General features: G+C 35.0%; 1 protein-coding gene across 5 annotated transcripts; it reads left to right on the top strand.

Annotated features, from left to right (window-relative positions):
• The first annotated feature begins 1370 nt into the window (after nucleotides 1-1370).
• LOC144635473 (uncharacterized) lies at nucleotides 1371-18607 on the top strand. Of its 5 annotated transcripts, none has more exons than XM_078494584.1 (6): nucleotides 1371-1785; nucleotides 11579-11778; nucleotides 12492-12598; nucleotides 14402-14860; nucleotides 15754-16134; nucleotides 16874-18607. In XM_078494584.1, the coding sequence occupies exons 2-6, from the start codon at nucleotides 11618-11620 to the stop codon at nucleotides 17461-17463; spliced, it is 1698 nt and encodes a 565-aa protein (XP_078350710.1). In that variant the 5' UTR covers nucleotides 1371-1785; nucleotides 11579-11617; the 3' UTR covers nucleotides 17464-18607. The 5 variants fall into 5 exon arrangements, with proteins under 5 accessions (XP_078350710.1, XP_078350718.1, XP_078350703.1 ...); XM_078494592.1 differs by lacking the exon at nucleotides 1371-1785 and adding an exon at nucleotides 4990-5088; XM_078494577.1 differs by lacking the exon at nucleotides 1371-1785 and adding an exon at nucleotides 6068-6291.
• Nucleotides 18608-18900: the final 293 nt, after the last annotated feature.

The following is an 18900-nucleotide window of genomic DNA, read 5'->3' on the forward strand; positions in this document are numbered from 1 at the left end:
TTAGCCTGTTAACGGTTAACTCTCAAGAAACGGTAATGGTAACACAACATATATTTTTAGTCTGCTGTCGTCATTTGTCGCACACCAAACGAAGCCTTGTTAAGTTACAAAATCAGTTTATATAAGTTTGCATGGCTTTGTGCCAACTCTTGGCACCCAGCTGTCATTGCAATGTCTGTAAATTTGACATTTTTCAACAGACATATTCAAGGATTTTCTGTTATATTTTTTTATATTATCGTGTCGTGTATCAGATACATTTTGCTAGTAAAATGAGAGACGAACATTGAGCAAGCACAACAGAAAGAAGTTCAAGGCCACAATCGAACAATTTTTTTCCCGCGAACGGCAAAAACTCCGCTTCTGCCGTCTGCCGTTTGACAGTTGTACGCGAAATAGTAGGTTTGTGTTTGTTGTGGATATACGAATTTTAAACCTATTTTTGAAAGGATTTATTTTAAATTCAATAAAAAAAGTAAAAATGAAAAGCAAGCTGGCGTTTACTGTTTGCCGTATAACGCTATGCTTAGTCTCTCTATTTTCGTCCTCAGAGTACGCGATCCTTTTGGTCAGCACCTAGCCCAAATTGATTGGGGACCCTGGGGACAAAAATGACAATAAAAAAAATCGAATTTCCAAGAAAATTATGGCGAATGTTCGGTTGGCAGTTTGTGTTCTGTCGCTGCTCCGGTATTTTTTAAAATCTCTGTGGTTAACATTTGCATACATATACTCCAAGATACAACCATGGCGAATTAATGTTTGCACGCGGATAACCGCATTATGCAAAAAGCACTAAGTTACAGCATAAATTATTAAATTTCGTGCAAGGAGTAGATAAGGCGGTCCCGGCACAATAATAAATCTGCATTTACATAAATGCAGATGTTAATTTACCGGCGTTATTAAAAGAAAATAACTACATTTTTCAATTTTCTCGTGCTTTCATTTTGAACTCCTTTTGCCATCTATAGTACCCCCAAATATCAAATAACCCGGCATTTAGTAACTGGGATCGTTATCGTTATACGTGCGTGTTAAAGCGATAAAAGAGATTCGCGGCGCCGTGTTATTCGACCTTGGGGTATCACTTTTGAATTTAAAGTAGTCAGTAGGCTATTTTTATTCGATCTTTTGTGATTTAAATATTTTCGTGAAAGTGGCCAGGAACTTTGTGTCGTGTTTTTTTATCCGAAATAATATTTATTCGTCCAATTCAATTATTTGGGGTTACAACAAAAACATTAAATTCATACTTGATGGGGACTTTTAAATAATATATTTTTTTATTTTTTTTATTTCAATTATCTTGATGAAATGCGATCTTGTTTCTTTCGTTACGGCCCACAGTGGCAAACTCTTCAAATACTCGAGGGTAATGTATTTAAATACAATGGACTGGATAATCTTTGATTTGAAAAATTGAGGAGGATAGATGTTCACTTATAACTCGAGTTTAACCGAGCGACATTGTTCAGCATTTCATTATTCCTTCATCGAAGCTTTATATCTGCTTCATTAAGGCGGTTATTTCGTCAATAGGAAGCTAAATATCCGTGTGTATATCAATTCAGGGGCGACAGATTCTAAACAGCCCACTCGACAATTATGTTCTTTGTCAAACCGACGCAATAGTTTGTTTATGGTGTTCTTCCGGCCGCTTGTGTTTGGACCAAACTTATGTGTGAATTGGAACGCTTAAACAACAAACTCTGCAGGCCGCTCATCTGTTTTGGAAACATTTCTAATTCAAGTCTTTCTTTGCATATTCTTTAGATGTTGTGGGTGAGTATATTCTTTATTTCTTTATTACATTTTTGTCTTTTAACAAGTTAATATCATCTTTTAAAGAAGAGCTATCTGAGGGAAGTGTTTCTTAGTTTTGTTTACGAACCACTCGCTGCGGCGAGGTCCTATCATAAGTCCTTGTTCGATTTAAATGCGTTATCTTTCGAAAATTTTCAAATTTATAAACGAAATTTAAAAGCGTCGTACTCTTTACATCGTTTATCGATATATTTTTCTCGGTATTGATTGTAGCTTTCGAAGTGCATTGTTCTAAATTACCGAGTTAAACGGGAAAAAGTAAGATGTGGAAAAGCTCGTAAGCATATGCAGTAGAGAAAGGGATAGATAGTCTACTTTTTTAAAACATATCTTGCTTGCTAACTCAATTCAACCAACACTTTCAACCTATGACAGATAAAAATAATTCTGAAGTATTGTTTCTGATTAAGCGAGCCGTTTATTTTGCCTCCTGTTTTTCACACTAGTAGAATTTGAATTTTGAAATTGCGTCAAACACAACAATGGTGATAGTAATCAGGGAGAATTCGTTTATATTTTTTATGTGAATTTTCGTATTAAATAAATAGAAACGAGAGGAAGAAGGATAAATACCTTTTTAATCATGTTTATTCCTTGAATGTGGCGAAACATAAGCGAAGACTTTTGATTTTGACGGAGTAACTTACTAACAGAGAATCAATTTCACGTTTGTAATTGAGAAGTTGTTTATGCACTTCACCTGTGCTATCTGCATGCATTTTAATTGAAGTTGAAAATCAACAATTCACAGCTTCTCTGTGATGTATTGCTTGTCAAAAACTTCAAGAAAAGCCGCTTTTCTATTTCCCAACTGTGTTTATTTCAAACACGCAACGTAAAAATCTTTGTGTAATGAATAAAAATAGTCGCAAAACATACCCACAAGCTTACTTTGGCTGACCGGCATCTCGAACCTGATACGGATTCAGCCATTTAAAAATAATTAGATTGCCGTAAACTTAGAAGGCGATATGCGGTACTGCTCATGCTGTGACAAGCTGAAAGACAATAAATATTAAAGATTTAGGCATTGCGCATATTTAAAAGACGAATGATAACTTCAAACGACACAAAAAGTTAATTTCCGATCGCAGCCGGAATACAAGAAATATATTTTCATTTATTTTTATTTCGACAGCCGGACTACTAGGTTTTTTTTATAAGTCTAGAATTAGAAAATCATCCAAACAATATCGTTAATGAAATAAAAGAAAACAAAACAAAATTAGTATATATTTTTAGTTATAACATCACTTTAGAATTAAAATTATAATTAATTTGGGAAAACTCTATTGTATAGATATACATAGGCATATATTGAATAATTATTTTAGCCATGGGAACCTTTTTTACTGTAAAAGTTTAAAAATTAGTACTGGGCTCTTGTCTGCTCAACGTCTTCTATACGTCGGCAGACTTTCCGGGAGTGTTTATACACCAGGAAGGGGGCTGGGGACGGAGGCTTACTTTCGGATAAAAAATTGTGTTTCAAAAGTCTTTGGGTTTTTGTATGGACGATTTACTGTGATTGAAATGTTTTGCTGCATACAAGCTAATACATATTTATTTATTTATTATTCGTGTATATACTGGAATTATTTTAACCTAACATAACCTTTTTTAGTATGTCTCAGTATTTTAATTTCAATAGTGTCCCATTTTAGTAGAAACTTTAATAATTTTAAAACCAAAAACTTCACATGGTAAAACTTTCTAAACATACCTTATTATAGAAAATTAACGATACATGTTATTATTGATGTAAACACGTTTACTATAAGCATTTAACCAGAACTTTTCTTAAATTCGCGTTAATTTTATTACGCGTAAATTTTGTTCGCGTTGTAAAAATGCTTCGTTATATTCCTATAATAAGGTAACAATATGATCTATACGAAACCCAAAACAAGTACAAACAAGCCCTGTAATGGGAAATTTTACGGACTGGAAATAACTTGTATTTAACCTGCTATCAGGCATATTTTTTCTATTATTTTAGAATCGTTGTGACCACGCAAAGGCAAGAGTAATTGCGCTGATGAATATATCTGGGCCTGAAGTACATAACTTAGATCATGTACTTCTGCCTGGACTTATTAATATAATTTTTTGCAGCTACCGTTTTCATGTATGGAGTCTTTTCCAGATTTCATTTCTCTTACGAGCACAAAATTATGTAGTTTAAGGTCTCTTGAAACCGAACCATACCATAACTTCGAGTAGCTTTTTAGCAGTTTTCCCTCAATTGGATTAATCTCAAAACTATACAAGTTATTGCTCTTAGGGTGTAGTTTGGTATAATTTATTTTTAGGGAAATCGACATTAACACGACAACGACAAACAAAATAAGCAAAAGTCATAAAAAAATGCATTACCAATATAATGTAAGATTTTTAGTAACATTTTAGAACAAGCACTGAAAATCAAAAATTAAGACAGGAAAATTAACAACACTCGTTCTTGGGATCGTTAGAAGGAACATCGATTAACAAAACTTTCATGATGTCAATGAAAACTTAGAACACACACTGGCGATATCTTAAGGCAATTTTATCAAAGAGTGTTCATCTTTGTCCATTTATATAATGCGAAAAACATGGTTTTGCGTTCTTATTTATTTTACTAACAATACACAGAGTCTAACGTATAGGTATGAACTTATTTTTATGAAATCTGGATGGCGCAAATTTGAAGTTCTACTGATTTCCAGGTTTTTAGTTCTCGTAGTTATGGCAGTCTCGATTTTCCTTAACAATACATTATGTCAAACTTCATTCTAAAAGCTGAAAAAAATTTGAGAGACCTCAATGGAAAGATTATTTGAGGCTCCACACTCATTATTACACGCGAAACTATGGCGTTTGATACTGTTGACTGGTACTAAAGCTGATACACAAAATGGCGAGGATTAGCCAAAAAAGAACCTTCTACTGACTTGCTAGTGAAATGACGAAAAGGATTACTTGAATATTAGAAATATTTTATTTATTAATCTTCATTATAGGAAATTAATTAAAACCTTATTGCTTCACAACACGTCTCGACGAAGCTAAGCAGCCTGAGAGAAAAGTATGCCCTTAGTGGTAGTAGCCTAAGTGGAAAACGTTTATGAACAGTTCCTCAGCCGTGGTTGTAAAAAGTCGCTGATTTTCACGCCGTGAATTTGTGATTCGTTTGGCTTAAAGAGTCATTGATATCTGAAGGCAGGCTGATACTAAAAGTTACTCGCCAATGAAAAAACTGAAGAATAACCGATAAAGGTGCGTTGTAATCACCTATGTTTTAAAAACAAAACTTGCCATCATTTTACATATGTTGGCTCAATCAAATGTTATTTTTCGAAAACGTTATTTAAATGTTACAAGAACGTCCACAATTTTGCGGGACATGAAAAGTTTCTTAAGAACTTAAAGACTTTATATTGAGTACGATAAGACGCAAAAACCACAGTAATTTTTTTAAGACTAAAATAATAAATAATTCACAGTTTGCGAGAAATTTATGTGAAACACCTCGCATTTTACAAAGTAGGTGTTAAAATTTCACTTGATCGACTTAGAACTTTAATGAAATTGACATGTTCCAATGAAAATTGTCGGCTCTTTAAAATTAGGTTCGTAATTTGAGTTGTCAGTATTTGGTCAGCGGCTCAAAAGGCAGCTGGCCATTATACAGTCTTTTGATAACTCCGGAAAATATATCATAAAATTATGAGTCAACAAAGACACACCAGGGGCTCCATTATAAAGTTGCTTTTAACCTCAAAACGAGAGTAACCTTTTGTTTTAGTGTGATTAAAATTGACGCTGAGATGAAAAGATATGACTGTAATTTAAACCCGAATTTGTAATTTCCTTTCAAAAAAGAGATTCGCCATTTTGCGAAAATACTTTCTGACCACTCAAATATTATTTTAACAATATTTTGATGTTTTAATTTTCAATGAAAAATATCATTGCTTATATTGTTTATGATCAGTCGCGCATATTAGCCAAGCATTTAGTATAAATCCACAACTTTTTAATTTAGTCATGGTTTATTTTATCATTTTTTCAATTCTAATCAATCAGAAATCGTATATTTGATTTCCGATTGCATCTAACTGGGTACAGCCTCTCGAAAATAAGCAAAGCAAATATAGAAATGACACCTTCTATTCATTATTCAAAATCTTTTGTTCAAACGATTAACGCCTCCTAATCTTTTAAAAGAAATCATTTTCTGCATTTACGGCTCGTTTCCCTTCAATGCTTCGCTGGCGTAATGCATTTTTAACAACGCAGTGAACCAAGACGGCGGTTAATACGTGTTTTAAAAGCTCATTACTCATGAAATGGATTGATAGAAATAAGAAAGAACTGACGACGACACTGCGTCGCAGCATGAGATATCTTTCTAACAGTCACTAAGTTGAGGGAGCGTGAAACTTGGTCACGAATGGCATGCACGGCATAAGGGAACAAGTAAGTCAGCTCCAACTTATCTTTGATCTTGGACTATTGTCAACGTAGATAAATTGGATGTACTGAAATGGTGTAACGAGTTTAGGACGAGTATTATTTACTTCAAAGGAACTAGCTAGTGAAATGTTAGTTTGTTTATCAAACGTATTGCCATGAGAAAAGAACTTCTTTGAATTTCAATTAGTTCGTGAGGGAGGCATGTCGATATAACAATCGAGACTACTCAAACAAATTAGAATATTCAGATATCTTTGAACAGCGAATCTCTTGCCATCTTATATCCGCGCTTAGCATAATTGGAGAACAGTAGATAAAAAAGCTGAAACTTTGCTATTGTAAGGACAAGAGAAAACGTTTATAACTTGCAGAAAGCAGATGTTAGCACGGCATATGTCGCTAGGTGCTTTCGTGTATGTTTGCACTGTGATTAATTTATATTCGATTTATGTGACACAAGTTTAAACTTCGTTACTTCGCAATTTCAGTTGCTTAGAGATATTAAATCGGGCACTAACTGTTGATCCATAAACAGTAACTTTGCATTTTTGTGATGTGAAGCCTAAATAATAGTTCAGTGAGAACTCACGAGCCAAACAGTGTCGCTAGGTAAGTATGAAACGGAACGTACTCGCATCTTTTGTCTATGCTAATACCTGTTTGAAGCCAGTTGTCAGCAGTCAGTTGTTGTTGACTACGTCATTCTTGTAAATGCAACGTCCTATAGTATACTTCTTCTTAAACCTATGTGCTCACGATGCTTTGATCTCGATAGTTTTCACTCCAAACTCGACGCATTTCCCGGTTACCTGGGTCGCAAGTAGTAAATTTGCCCAAGAGGCAACGCTGAGACCTAAGATGGATAGTACAGCGAGTTAATATGGATCGTTTGCAAACGGAAGTTTTATATGCGTGGCTTAAATATCATTTTCAGTAGTTTCTTGAACAAACGAAGAAAATGTAATATGAATAGTTCAGTATCAAAGTTTTGGTGTCCGCAAGCGATCATAAATTCATGTTCAGTTGCACATTATCCTATTAATATTAACAAACACAGTTAAGAAAACAATCCTACTAAGTACAATACGAATGTTATGATGATAATTTATGTATGGGCAAGGACGATGTTTGTAATTTTAAATTTTGAGTTTCCTTGAGCCGGACTGAAAGTTAATTATCTTTAGAAGGCAACAGAACTGCTGGGACCTTATACAAGCCAGAAAAATTCCTGATGGATTCCTGCTGAGTAATTATGCTGTGAATAAAGCTTGAATTAACAAACATTTTAATTTCACATTCCGTAACTTTAGCTCCGTGTGGGTTTCAAAATTGCAAATGACGATTTCAACCTTTTTATTTCTTTAAATTGTTTTGTCTTGTTTCAAAAACTCTTGACAATTGTCATGCAGTGTACTTAATCGAACGTAAGATTTGTCTCTGTGGGATACCGACTGATATCTCGTCGAGTCAAAACAATTGATAACCCTTTGAGACTAAACCTGTTGCATGATCGATATTGACTTCATAATACTCAGTTACTCTATATTGTGTGATGGAATTTGATCGTGGTTTGCTGGGACCGAAAATGGAACATGCCTTAGTGATGGTTGATTTCCCAATCCCAACACAATTGGGAAAATTGTTTTTGCCTTTCTTGCTCTTGAGTCACGGAAAGCAGAGCGATCGACCGCGTGCGCAGTTACATAACAAAATGATCATTGCTGTGCAATCATTGTATCGTTTTGTGGCTTTGACTTTCGTGATTTTTGCTTATTAAGTTTTATTTAAAAAACCTATTTTTAGTTAATTTATTTCACTTATCATGCTTTTTTATTTTTTCTGTTGTTTATTCAATCAGTAATTAATGCAAGAAGTAACAGAACCTGTTATTACCATTTATAATTTTTGTCTTATTAGCATAAACTTCAAGCAACATTATTGTTTTTCTACAGATTCATGAACTGACTGCAGTAAACATGCTTTAAAAAATTAAGGTTTAGAAGTTTAACACGATACGAATTAATTACTCTATACTTCATAACAGAAAGGCGTTTAAACAGAATTTCTTTAGATTATAAGCTATAATGGTATTTTAAATACTGGATTAAACTAGGAAAACATTTTTAGATAAGTAAATGTCTACTGAAAATCATCGAATGACAGCTCAAACTGCAGGAAGATATAAAAAATGGACAGTGAAGAATTTGTCCACTTTAATTTCTCTTTCAACGTGTTAGAAAAGTGTTCACGGTTCTCGTATTCACACTGCAAATATTGAAAGATGATTGTGTAATATAAAGTTGATTTTTAAAAGAATGATAAAAAGTGTCAGACAAATGCAAAAGACTCGACTATATTATTTTAATACTTGCTTGCCAATACATTGAAATAGCTTCACATTCTTTTCAAACAATTAACCAGCATTACAATTCTAAAAGCAATTAGCAGCTCAGTAGTCACGACAAAACGCTATTAATGGTCGTTTTACTTTGGGACTTTTTTACGCCCAAGAAGTTCCAAGTGAAAAGCAGTTCAAAATGAAATGATGATATACGAGTCAGAGCATTTGTTTTGAATTTTGTGATACATTGTAAGACACACTAGTTAACCCAACTTAGTGGCTAAGCTGGAGTTGGACTCATGCACTCGGCTCCTGCAATGTAAAGCCTGCTGTTATAATACCTTATGCCACCGGGTAGAGCTTCAGAGCAGTTTATTTACAAGATAAAGGCTGTTACAGCTTTTGTTGATGCAATAAAAGGCGAGAAAGTGTGCTTGTTGTTTGGGTGACAGTCAGAACAATACTTCAGGGGGGTAAATTAGGTTTTAAGATGGAGAACAGTAGGTAGAAAGTAATTGCTCAGTTTATTTCACTAATTATCAGGCCCACGAAACTAATTTTTCGTATACCAAAAAGGTAGTACTTTATGACTGTTACTTTAAGATCATGAGTGTTACTTTCTGCACAACATTCTCTAGCTGGTGAAGTACCTTCACTTCTAATTGTACAAACAGAATTGTGATATTATGCTTGCTTCTGATTAGGAAAAAACTGTTTGTGTCATTTATGAAAAACAAAAAAAATATTAAATATGGAACTGACAAGTATTAACTCGCGCAATGCAAATTACAAATAGAAATTATAAATGACTAAGACACACTGCGTCATCTATTGTATTCAAGTCCTTGTTTCACCTGCTTATGTATGCTTCGTTTGAGCCTCTGTCAATTGCAATTGCCTGAACATGGTTTCAAAACATGCCACCTATAGCGACAAAGCAGCAGTTATGAAAGCAATAACATTGCAGATGTCTTTTGTATAAGACAAAGAAGATCTTTAATGCTTTATTGTTTATACCGTTTTCCATGTTTTTCACGAGATCGTATCAGAAGAACAAGCAAGTGGGTCGACTTGCGTACCGAAAAATGCTTTGTTGTTTAATACGTATTCTTTAAAATTTATAATAGTGCAGCATTTTCTTGACATAACCTATTTCCAGGTTTCATTCTTATGCTAATATTAATATAGTTACCAAGACAATAGAAGTGATAGCCACTGTTAGATTAAAACTTACACATGGTTGATGCATTCATTTTTGGATGCGTCAACTTCAGCCAAACTGTTTTCGTCTTAACAACTTCATACAGCTGCATTGCTGTCCTGTATATTGGAATCGAAAGAAAGCCCACACATTGCATAAGGTATGAGATGTTTGCTTTTGCTTTTGCTTTTTGGATTGTTCAAAACAAAGTTTGCTTTGCGTTAAGAACACGCTGAATATGTTCTAGTGTTATTAGTTAAAGCGAATGAAGATGTTTACCGACAAGTTAAGAACCGCTCAGACCTTAACTAACCAAAGATTCGTATTGGCTTATTCTCCAAAAGAATGTTTTTGAATTCAACAATTTGTGTCATACTTTGAACATGTAGTTTGCCTCCTTTACTCTAGAATAACTTACTTTACTTCACTGATGTTTTCGAGGTTTAATGCATCATTCATTCCCGTCACTACCAGACAGCTGAAATGTTTTGATATTCATACATGATGACAAAACGAAGTTACTCTCTTAATTAAAATTAGTGATTTGCTGAGCGCTGAAAATATTATGAAGAATAATTCGGCCGAATAAAAGTTTTCGTTTAATTCCATCAGTAAAAAGCAATCATAAATTAAACTGAGCTACCAAAGAAGAATCAGCAAATTATCTTATTTTTATTCGTTCTTGCCAAGCCTGTGTCATAAATACATACTGACATATATCTGGGTTTGAAATTAATTATGCCGACTGAATACTGGCGTAGCTTAAAGCTTAAACTGTATGAATATTAAATCCTCTTTCGTGTTCTTCATTATGTTTACCTAGAAATGGTGTCTGGCGAAGAGATCAACATTAATTAAATCACCAGACTTTTCATTTGAATTTGAATTTGCATTTTTCTTCATAGTGCTTTATCTCACTTCATTTCTCGTGTATTAACTTTATAAAAGACCTGTAGAACCTTGTCCGGATGTGTTACCCTGAGTACTTTGTACAACAAAAAACAAAAATACATTTCAAAACTTTAGTTTTCAACATTTACTGTATAGACAAATTCCGATATTCAAAGCTAGTAGCTATGTAAAATTTGTTGTAACCGTTTGCGGCCCAGACGACAAAAGATTGCACGGTGTTTTCTCAATGTACATGCAAGGTTAACGTTGTTTGATACCAATACAATTCTTGATTTTTTCTCATCCAATCGCTTGCTTAAAGTAACTAAATAGTTTTTTAACCGACTGTCGCAGTAAAAATTGTTAGAGTTAACTCTGTTGTCTGCGTCTTTCAATTAACTTTGAAAAGTCAGCCACCGATCAAACTTTCCCATGACAGTTATATGGAAGTATGATTGATTGATTGATTGATTGATTGTTTGTTTGTTTGCTTCAGTGTTGAGCGGTTGTTGTCGTTGTTGTTTTACTTTAATTCGGCAAAATAAAAAAAGGGATAAAATCAATTACAGTGCGACGCGCCTTACCGTGGCCACCCAACAAACTTTTTTACAAGTGTCATCTTGTGATATTTTACGTTTTCACGGCGCTTTGTTGATAAATACGATGTAACAAGTACTTTGCAAATAGGCGCTTTTGTCAAACAAATAATAATATTAAGAGAGCACACTTGTAAAAAAGTTTGTTGGATGGCCACAGTAAGGCGCGTCGCACTGGAATATAGATGCTTTCAAAAGACCTCAACATTTTATTTTGTTCCGTATTTAACAGTTGTTTTTGCTATTTTCACATTTCTCCAGCTCCTTCATGTTGTCGTTCTGTGAGGAATTCATGGAGCCATGCGTAGCTCTGTGTCTTTTCTCCTTGTGTTGGGACCATTGGTAGAAATTATGTCCTGGCATCTTTATCAAAGAGACTCGATCATAACTTTCAGCTTAAATCCATCCAATGAGCGACAGGCACTAGCGATGAGCCGTGACATAAACAACGTGGGCGAGAGGTACGTCTGAGGATAAAAATGTATTGATAGATTAACCTGACCTTACATGAAATATATATTATAAACCTGGGGCGCAAGAAAGACACGTTTTTACACGTTTCCTTTTATTATTTGCAATTGGGTCTAACTACAGACACGAAATTTCAAATTGTTGTACTTGCTAAAAATTCAACAATTTAAAAAGTTGTGTCTTTGAAAAAATTTATTTTGGGGAACTGTGCATTCCTAATAGTTAACGGGAGTAAAATTCAAAGATTTGGTGCGGCGAATGAGCCAATCCCTCAAATCCTAGCCAAAGTTGCGTTAGTGAGATCGTTTAAATAATGAAAACAATAAAAAATCACGCGAAAGAGAAATCTCTGGCACAATTTGAACCACAACTTTTCTTAGAGTGGTGGCCAAAGTTTCTAGTGAAGACATAACTGGCATTTAACGCTCTGTTGAAAAAAACTGTTTGTTTTTGTTATAGCAATATTTTAAAAATCGCATCTTTTGAAATAACAAAGACCTTGTCACAACACAGAGGACAACAAAATATTTTGTCTTCCTGGGTGGGTTGAGGTCACAAACTTTACGTTATCAACTTTATTGTCTATTATGAAATGGAGGTGTCTCGTCGGTTAGAATAAGATGAGAAAATATGATGACTGAAAGAAAAGGCAAATTAAGCAGTGATGACAAATTTCTTACTGAGTTTTGCTGTTGATTTGTAGTTTCTGTTGTGTAACCGGAAAAGATCAAAACGGAAACAAAGTTCACATCCAATATAAACAGAATCACGAGACGTGCCACGAGGGTGCTGAGTATCGAACAAGAAAAGGTAAGATACAAATATAACATATAAAATACTGTCTACGATGTTCCTGGTTTATCATAAAGATAAGTGATATTAAGGGGAAAAGCGGCCGCGAACACGGTGGTGTCATCTCAGCATGAAGTCATCCCACGAGAACCTTTGGCTACTTTTGTTTGTGGTTTGTTATAGAGTCAGTGTAATATTTATATCATTTACGTGCACTAAAAATTTCGATAAAATCCTAGCTCTAGTAGTTCTTGGACCAACTGGCTAGCTGAAACTGGCAACTTTTGTCGGTTTCTCGGCTATCGGGCGGCAAGACAGACATAGCTAATTAATGGACTGCTATGTGATTCTTGAGAGAATGGAATGACCGAAAAATCGAACCGACAAATTTTGTAGGTCAATGATCTGTCGGTTCCGTCACAGTCGAGAAATTTACTCAACTTATCTTATAACGTCGGCCGTGCCTCGATCAAATTGGGGCAAAAAAGAAAGAAGAAAAAACTTTTCCATATTTCGCGTTTCCCTTCTCGCAGTATTCAAATACAGAAGATCGTAGCCAAAAAAGGTAATACATTAGTGACTGACAAACCGACAAATATTGCCGGCCACTTGCACCGACAGCGGAACATGTATTGGCACACTGTGTCTGTTCGTCGGTGAGTAAGAGATTCCTCTTGAACAAAATGACGCATGGTAAACAAAACGGAAAAAGGAAACACGTTTCTATGCGAGTTTGTGAGGTGAAGGCGAAAGAGCATCAAAATGTTCACATACCACATAGCACCGAGAAGACAGCCGAAAAAGTCTGGTAAGTTAAGATTTTGTTCGAAACAAAATATTGACAACGATTGTTTAGCTTTGTAAAGTCCATAAAGCTACTCAATCTCGCGTTAGCTTGATTATACGTCATACTTGCAGCGTATGCGTAATACTTGCAGTGACCTAAACGCTTCACCGCATAGAAATATTAAATTTATTTCATGATATGATAGTTCAGTTGACAAGGGACCTGGTTCGTTGTTACTCATGAAGCTATGATATTGAGGTTTTGTCTAGTAATAAATTCCTTTAACGGTTAACCTTAAACAGTTACCCAATATTGACCATATTATGAAGTTTCCCCACATCACTGATAACACATGGAAGATATTTCCCTGTCGTTAATAAAAGGCCAACTCGGAATTCTTTCAAGGAATTTTGTATCGATCTTTACAAGATAAACTGTAAGGCCATTTGCAGAATTTTTAGAAATAAGATCGTTCGCCAAGCAAGTTCTTTCGGAGATAAAACATGCTAGATATTTCTCTGTCGTAAATTATTTTGAAGCCCAGACTTTCGAGCCGTGATTATAGTTATGTTTGAGGATCTGGGTTCTAACGAGTTCTAAAAACTCGATAACACATCTAAGAAATAATGTTCCTCAGTATAAATTATGTAAATAACCAGAAAAAATATTTAGTCCTTTCCGTGTGAAGGTAAAAACTGCACGAGATTTGTGTACATGGAAGCTAAGCGTATCTACCAAAGCCTTTCAAACAAACACCAGAGGGTGCATAAAATCAATCCATTAAGCCACCTTATCTGTTTTTCTCCAGCTATCTCGGATGAATACTTGCAAATGTACTCAGGAAATACGCCCGCCTGATCAGAATCTAAATTTTCTTGGTATAAGTGAAATTCAAAAAAAAAAAGGTTACTGTGAAAGGCGAAAATAAATAATCTTGGCTGTGCTTAGAGAATTTTATAATACAAAAATCTTATGTATAGAATTACCTTTTTTACTTCACCTCACAAGATCAAACCGTTTTGTTTTCGTTTTAGGCGTTTTAGGCTGCAGCATTCAAGAACTCACACCAGGATCTCAAATGATTTCTCAATTAATCATGGATGGCTCAAGGACACTTTTAAATGGATCAAAGCTAACTTCACGTCTTCACTTGGAGAACGTGCTCTTAAAACTTTTGCTTCTAGTCTTCATTCACATTTTAATAAGAAAGAGTACTTCTTTGGAATTACAATTATTGGCAACAGCGCTTTTTCATTGGGATTTTGCAATTGGAACAATTTCACCGACGCCATCATACTCACTTTCGTCAAGTGTACACAGCATTACGCCGTCATTGACAAGTTTTAAATCAACAATTACGAACGATCGCCTCGCAAGGACGTTAAACGCAAGTATAGCAGCATCTAAAGGAGGACTCAATGAATTGACTTCACAAACAGTAGGATTTCAAATTAATAAGCCTGTCACGAATACAAAGTTAGCACATTTGCAAGGTAAGATTCAAAGTTTAAATATTTTTAGAGAAAGCATTTTTATTTCTGCTAGTTTAGAAATAAACTATGGAAGATCCACACAATTACTTCTGCTGTTCCCTCCAGTTTTTTTTCTCCAAAAGCAGCCAGTTAACACGACACCATTTACCCCAATTTTTTTAATTTTTCCCTCTATGACTCAAAACACATAAGAGGTTGTCCTTCTCTTATTCACCTAATCGCTCAAGAAAACATTGACTTAAGTGAGATTAATTCTTTGAAGCAGAAAAAAAAATAGCAAAAAATGTGAAGGTTTTCATTCTGGGTGTAGACCCAAGATTAATCAAATTGAACAACAGTAGCAAAGTTTATATTTTAAATACGCCAATTATTATGCCATTTAACTGAATCTACAAGAATAAATTTAAAGTTTCAGTTATCAGTACAATTGATTTAAATTTACATTTTCACATTCTCTTGAAAAACAAAAACATCCTTTTCATGGCGTTTACAATGATTCAGTGATAAAAATCCAAGAAGTCCTCAGGGGAAACTCACAGGCGCTTGGATTTCCTTAAGGACCCAGAAGGTCCATGAATCTTTTTCTTTTTAATTTCTTTGATTAAACAGATACTATGCCAGAAAAGAATAAAACTCTTGTAAAATAGCACAACACATATATTCCTTTTTTAAAGGTGGTAAACGAATTACCCACTAAGAGAAGATGTGCAAGTTGGCTTGTGTGGTCGATCACGAGGCCATGACCCAGTAAGGGAAATGAATCTGTCTCCGTGTCAAATTCACGTTTAATGTAGTTGGATGAATTAGAAATCGTTTCAGCTAGTTTCTCACCAGAACCGCTCAAGCTAAAAGAAAAATATTCTAATTCTTTGTTATTTTTTTGCTTTTTGTAGGAATTTGTGACGAGCATTGGATTCACGATGAAGACCTCTGTTATAGAGTTGTAACAGAAACTAAAAAATTCAATTATGCTGAACGGTTTTGCATCATAAACTCAGCGCATCTGATATCGATAGAAAGTGAAGAAGAAAATGATAAAATTTTAAATCTAGTTAAGAAATTTATTGGCCAACCTGGCAAAACTAAAATTTGGCTGGGAATGGAAAGACTATCTTCAGATTCCAAACTCCACTGGATTGATAATAAACCACTTACGTACGAGAACTGGGCGCCAGGCGAACCAGACCAGACGGGCGCATGCGTACAAATGATTCACAAAGGATGGTGGGAAGACACTTCTTGTGAGCAACAGCTGCCTTATATCTGCAAGAAAGGTGAGTGAAGGCTGGTGGTGACTTTAAAAAACTTGTTTTGTCGATTTTGTTGCTTTTTCCTTCTGTTTTAAACTGGGGCATGTAGTAAAAACGTACATAAATGAGCTAAAGTTGATTTTGACAAAAGTGGAAATGAGAATAAATTCATTTTCCTCTAAGAGATTTTCACCAGGACTTTTTTTTTGAAACAGTGGCAAATATGTACAGTAACTTGGAAAATGCCCTTTTAGCGTGTTAAAACTGGTGGGAATGTTCATGTGTATTTTTGCCATGCATTAAACTGCTGTAAAAAGAAATGCCAGTATATATTAGGGTGGTAGATATATTAGTGAGAAAGATGAGACACAAGCTAAAACCAGTCTTTCCGAGTAAGTTCCAACAGAAATCGAACCATGACATTCTGCATATCGGTCGGCGCTCAGCCATAAATTAAGAGTTACAAAGCCACAGGAGACTCGTGTAAGCTAGGCAAAATATAGGTTGAACATAAATTCCACATGCCAGTTGTTGTTTTTTTTTATTTGTCGATGAGTTACAGAAAACCTCTTTTAGAAGATTGCATTCGATTTGCAAGAGTTAAGTCCTGCTACAGATCGAGAATCTCAAAATTTGTAACAAAAAAACTATTAAAAGGCCGTTTCATCGATTTTCTCATTCATCATTTCTTGCATGTACCTTTTGTCCACCAAAGTCCACGCGCATTAGTTTGGTAACAACTTGTTTCTTTTCTTGTGTACAGATAGCAAAGCCAGCCTGCCTTACTCAAGAGCAACAGAGCTCGGGATTTTAATTGGAATACCGCTGGCTTGTTCTGCGATCATGCTGACAGTAGTCGCCATTTTAATTGTGAAAAGCATTTACGATTCAGAAGGAACGTATTATGGGTACGGAAAAAATCGCGACAAGGACAAAATACACTCGTGCCTCGTTACCATGACAACAAGTATTGCGCATGTCGGAGCTGTGGGGTATGTCAACGAGAGACGCTTCAGTAGATCTAGCATGAGGTCAAATGCTTCTGTACACTCTAGCGCCCAGTCCTCTCCACATTCTCACGTGGTGGAAGCTCCAGAAATAACAATCACTCCAGGAACTCCTGAAGAAGACAGGCGATTTGAGGCAAGAGTTTTTGCCTCTTCAAGTACAAGTATTGATCAAGAGAGGTTCCAATCAACCACAAGTTTAGAGAATCTATTGTCTAGAAAGTACATCAAGTCAAAAACTCGCCGATTGCGTTCATTGCGAAAGGCAGATGCTGTCGTGACTCCTGCGGGGCATGACGGGAAATACAAAAAGAAAGAAAAACGATTCGAATTTTATGAAATCTAATTTGATAAATCATTTTTACATAATTTTAGAAACACTTGCATTGATATGCCATTTGCCGCATAGCAAGATCAAATGGTCGTAGTTTTGTTAATATTCACTGACCATTCGGGTAACAAAGGCCGGAATTTTTTTTCTGGTACGTGGCAAAGGTCATATATTCCATATAGTCCACGTACGTTAACTTATTTATTATTAAATTTAACACTTTTTTAAATTAGAAATAAGCTAGAATAGCAATCACTCACAATAAATAAGATTTCTGCCTCGAGACGTGCAGTTTATTCATGCGAAAAACTCGTTCGTCGTCCGCCAGTTCTTATGCATGCGTACTTCATATACGTCGTAACGTGCCCAACTGGGAAAGACAAGTGATCTGAATTTTGCAGACGTTTTCGCCATTTTGGATTGCAAACTTTTGGCCTGGAGAGGTTTAATTTCCAACGTTGGATCATTTTTCAAACAAGCATATTGCTTATTTCTAATGTTTCGTAAACTTCTTTTACTGAACCTTTTGGTAACGCGCGAACGCTGCTTAATCAACGGTTTTCATTTTCATCGAAACTGACCTCCCAGAAAAAAGACGTTCACAACAACCGGTTCAAAAGATCACATCTGCCAGTTGTGATTGGTAGATTTCGATCCACTTTTGTCTCTTGTCGTTTTTTTTTTCAAGCGTTGGCTGTCCCCCAACCGTAACGAAATTGTGAGTTGTTTTGAATTTCAGAGTTCGCTCGTTACTCAAAGGCACTAAAAGAGTCTTTTAAGGATTTCAACTTAGTCTAGTTGGGAAATAAGATTATTTAAATAAATGAAGCCACTTTTGTTCTCTAAGAGAATGTAAAACAAAACGTACTTTAATAAGGGAAGCTTTATAGCTTTAAATTAACATCTCACACTGATTTTACAATACGCGTAGGAAACTTTACAGTGGACAAGATCCCATTAGAAATTTTGACCTCGTTTCCAGGGTGTCTCTTCTTTCTGGAACGGGAAGAAGAGAGACCCTGGAAACCAGGATGTTACCACTTATTGCATTATTTTACATTCTTTTGACAACTGGATTCTTACCATATTAATTTCGTTTACGGCTTTTGAAAGGTCATTGTTGTTAAATTTTTGAAGAAACTTAGTATTTATTTTTTGTGCTACTCGTTATAAAAATAATTTTGTAATTTATTATAAAACGCACCAGAAATAAAGTAGTTTGCGTTGTTATCGTTTGCACCTTTTTATTTTCGACAAACTCGGTTCCTCGAATTGTTGAAGGGCTGGCAGAAAAGAGACTCAGAGGCATTGTTCATTTAAAATTATTTTTATTATATGGTTGTAGAAAAATACGATTCATTAATTCCATTCTAGTTCTTACAAATAGCATTTACATATTTACACTTATGTAATATAAATATTTGTTCCTAAATAGTGTACTGCTCTCGGGCT

Source organism: Oculina patagonica, chromosome 1, assembly GCF_052425735.1.
Source record: "Oculina patagonica isolate OP01 chromosome 1, crgOcupat, whole genome shotgun sequence".
Classification (NCBI taxonomy): domain Eukaryota; kingdom Metazoa; phylum Cnidaria; class Anthozoa; order Scleractinia; family Oculinidae; genus Oculina; species Oculina patagonica.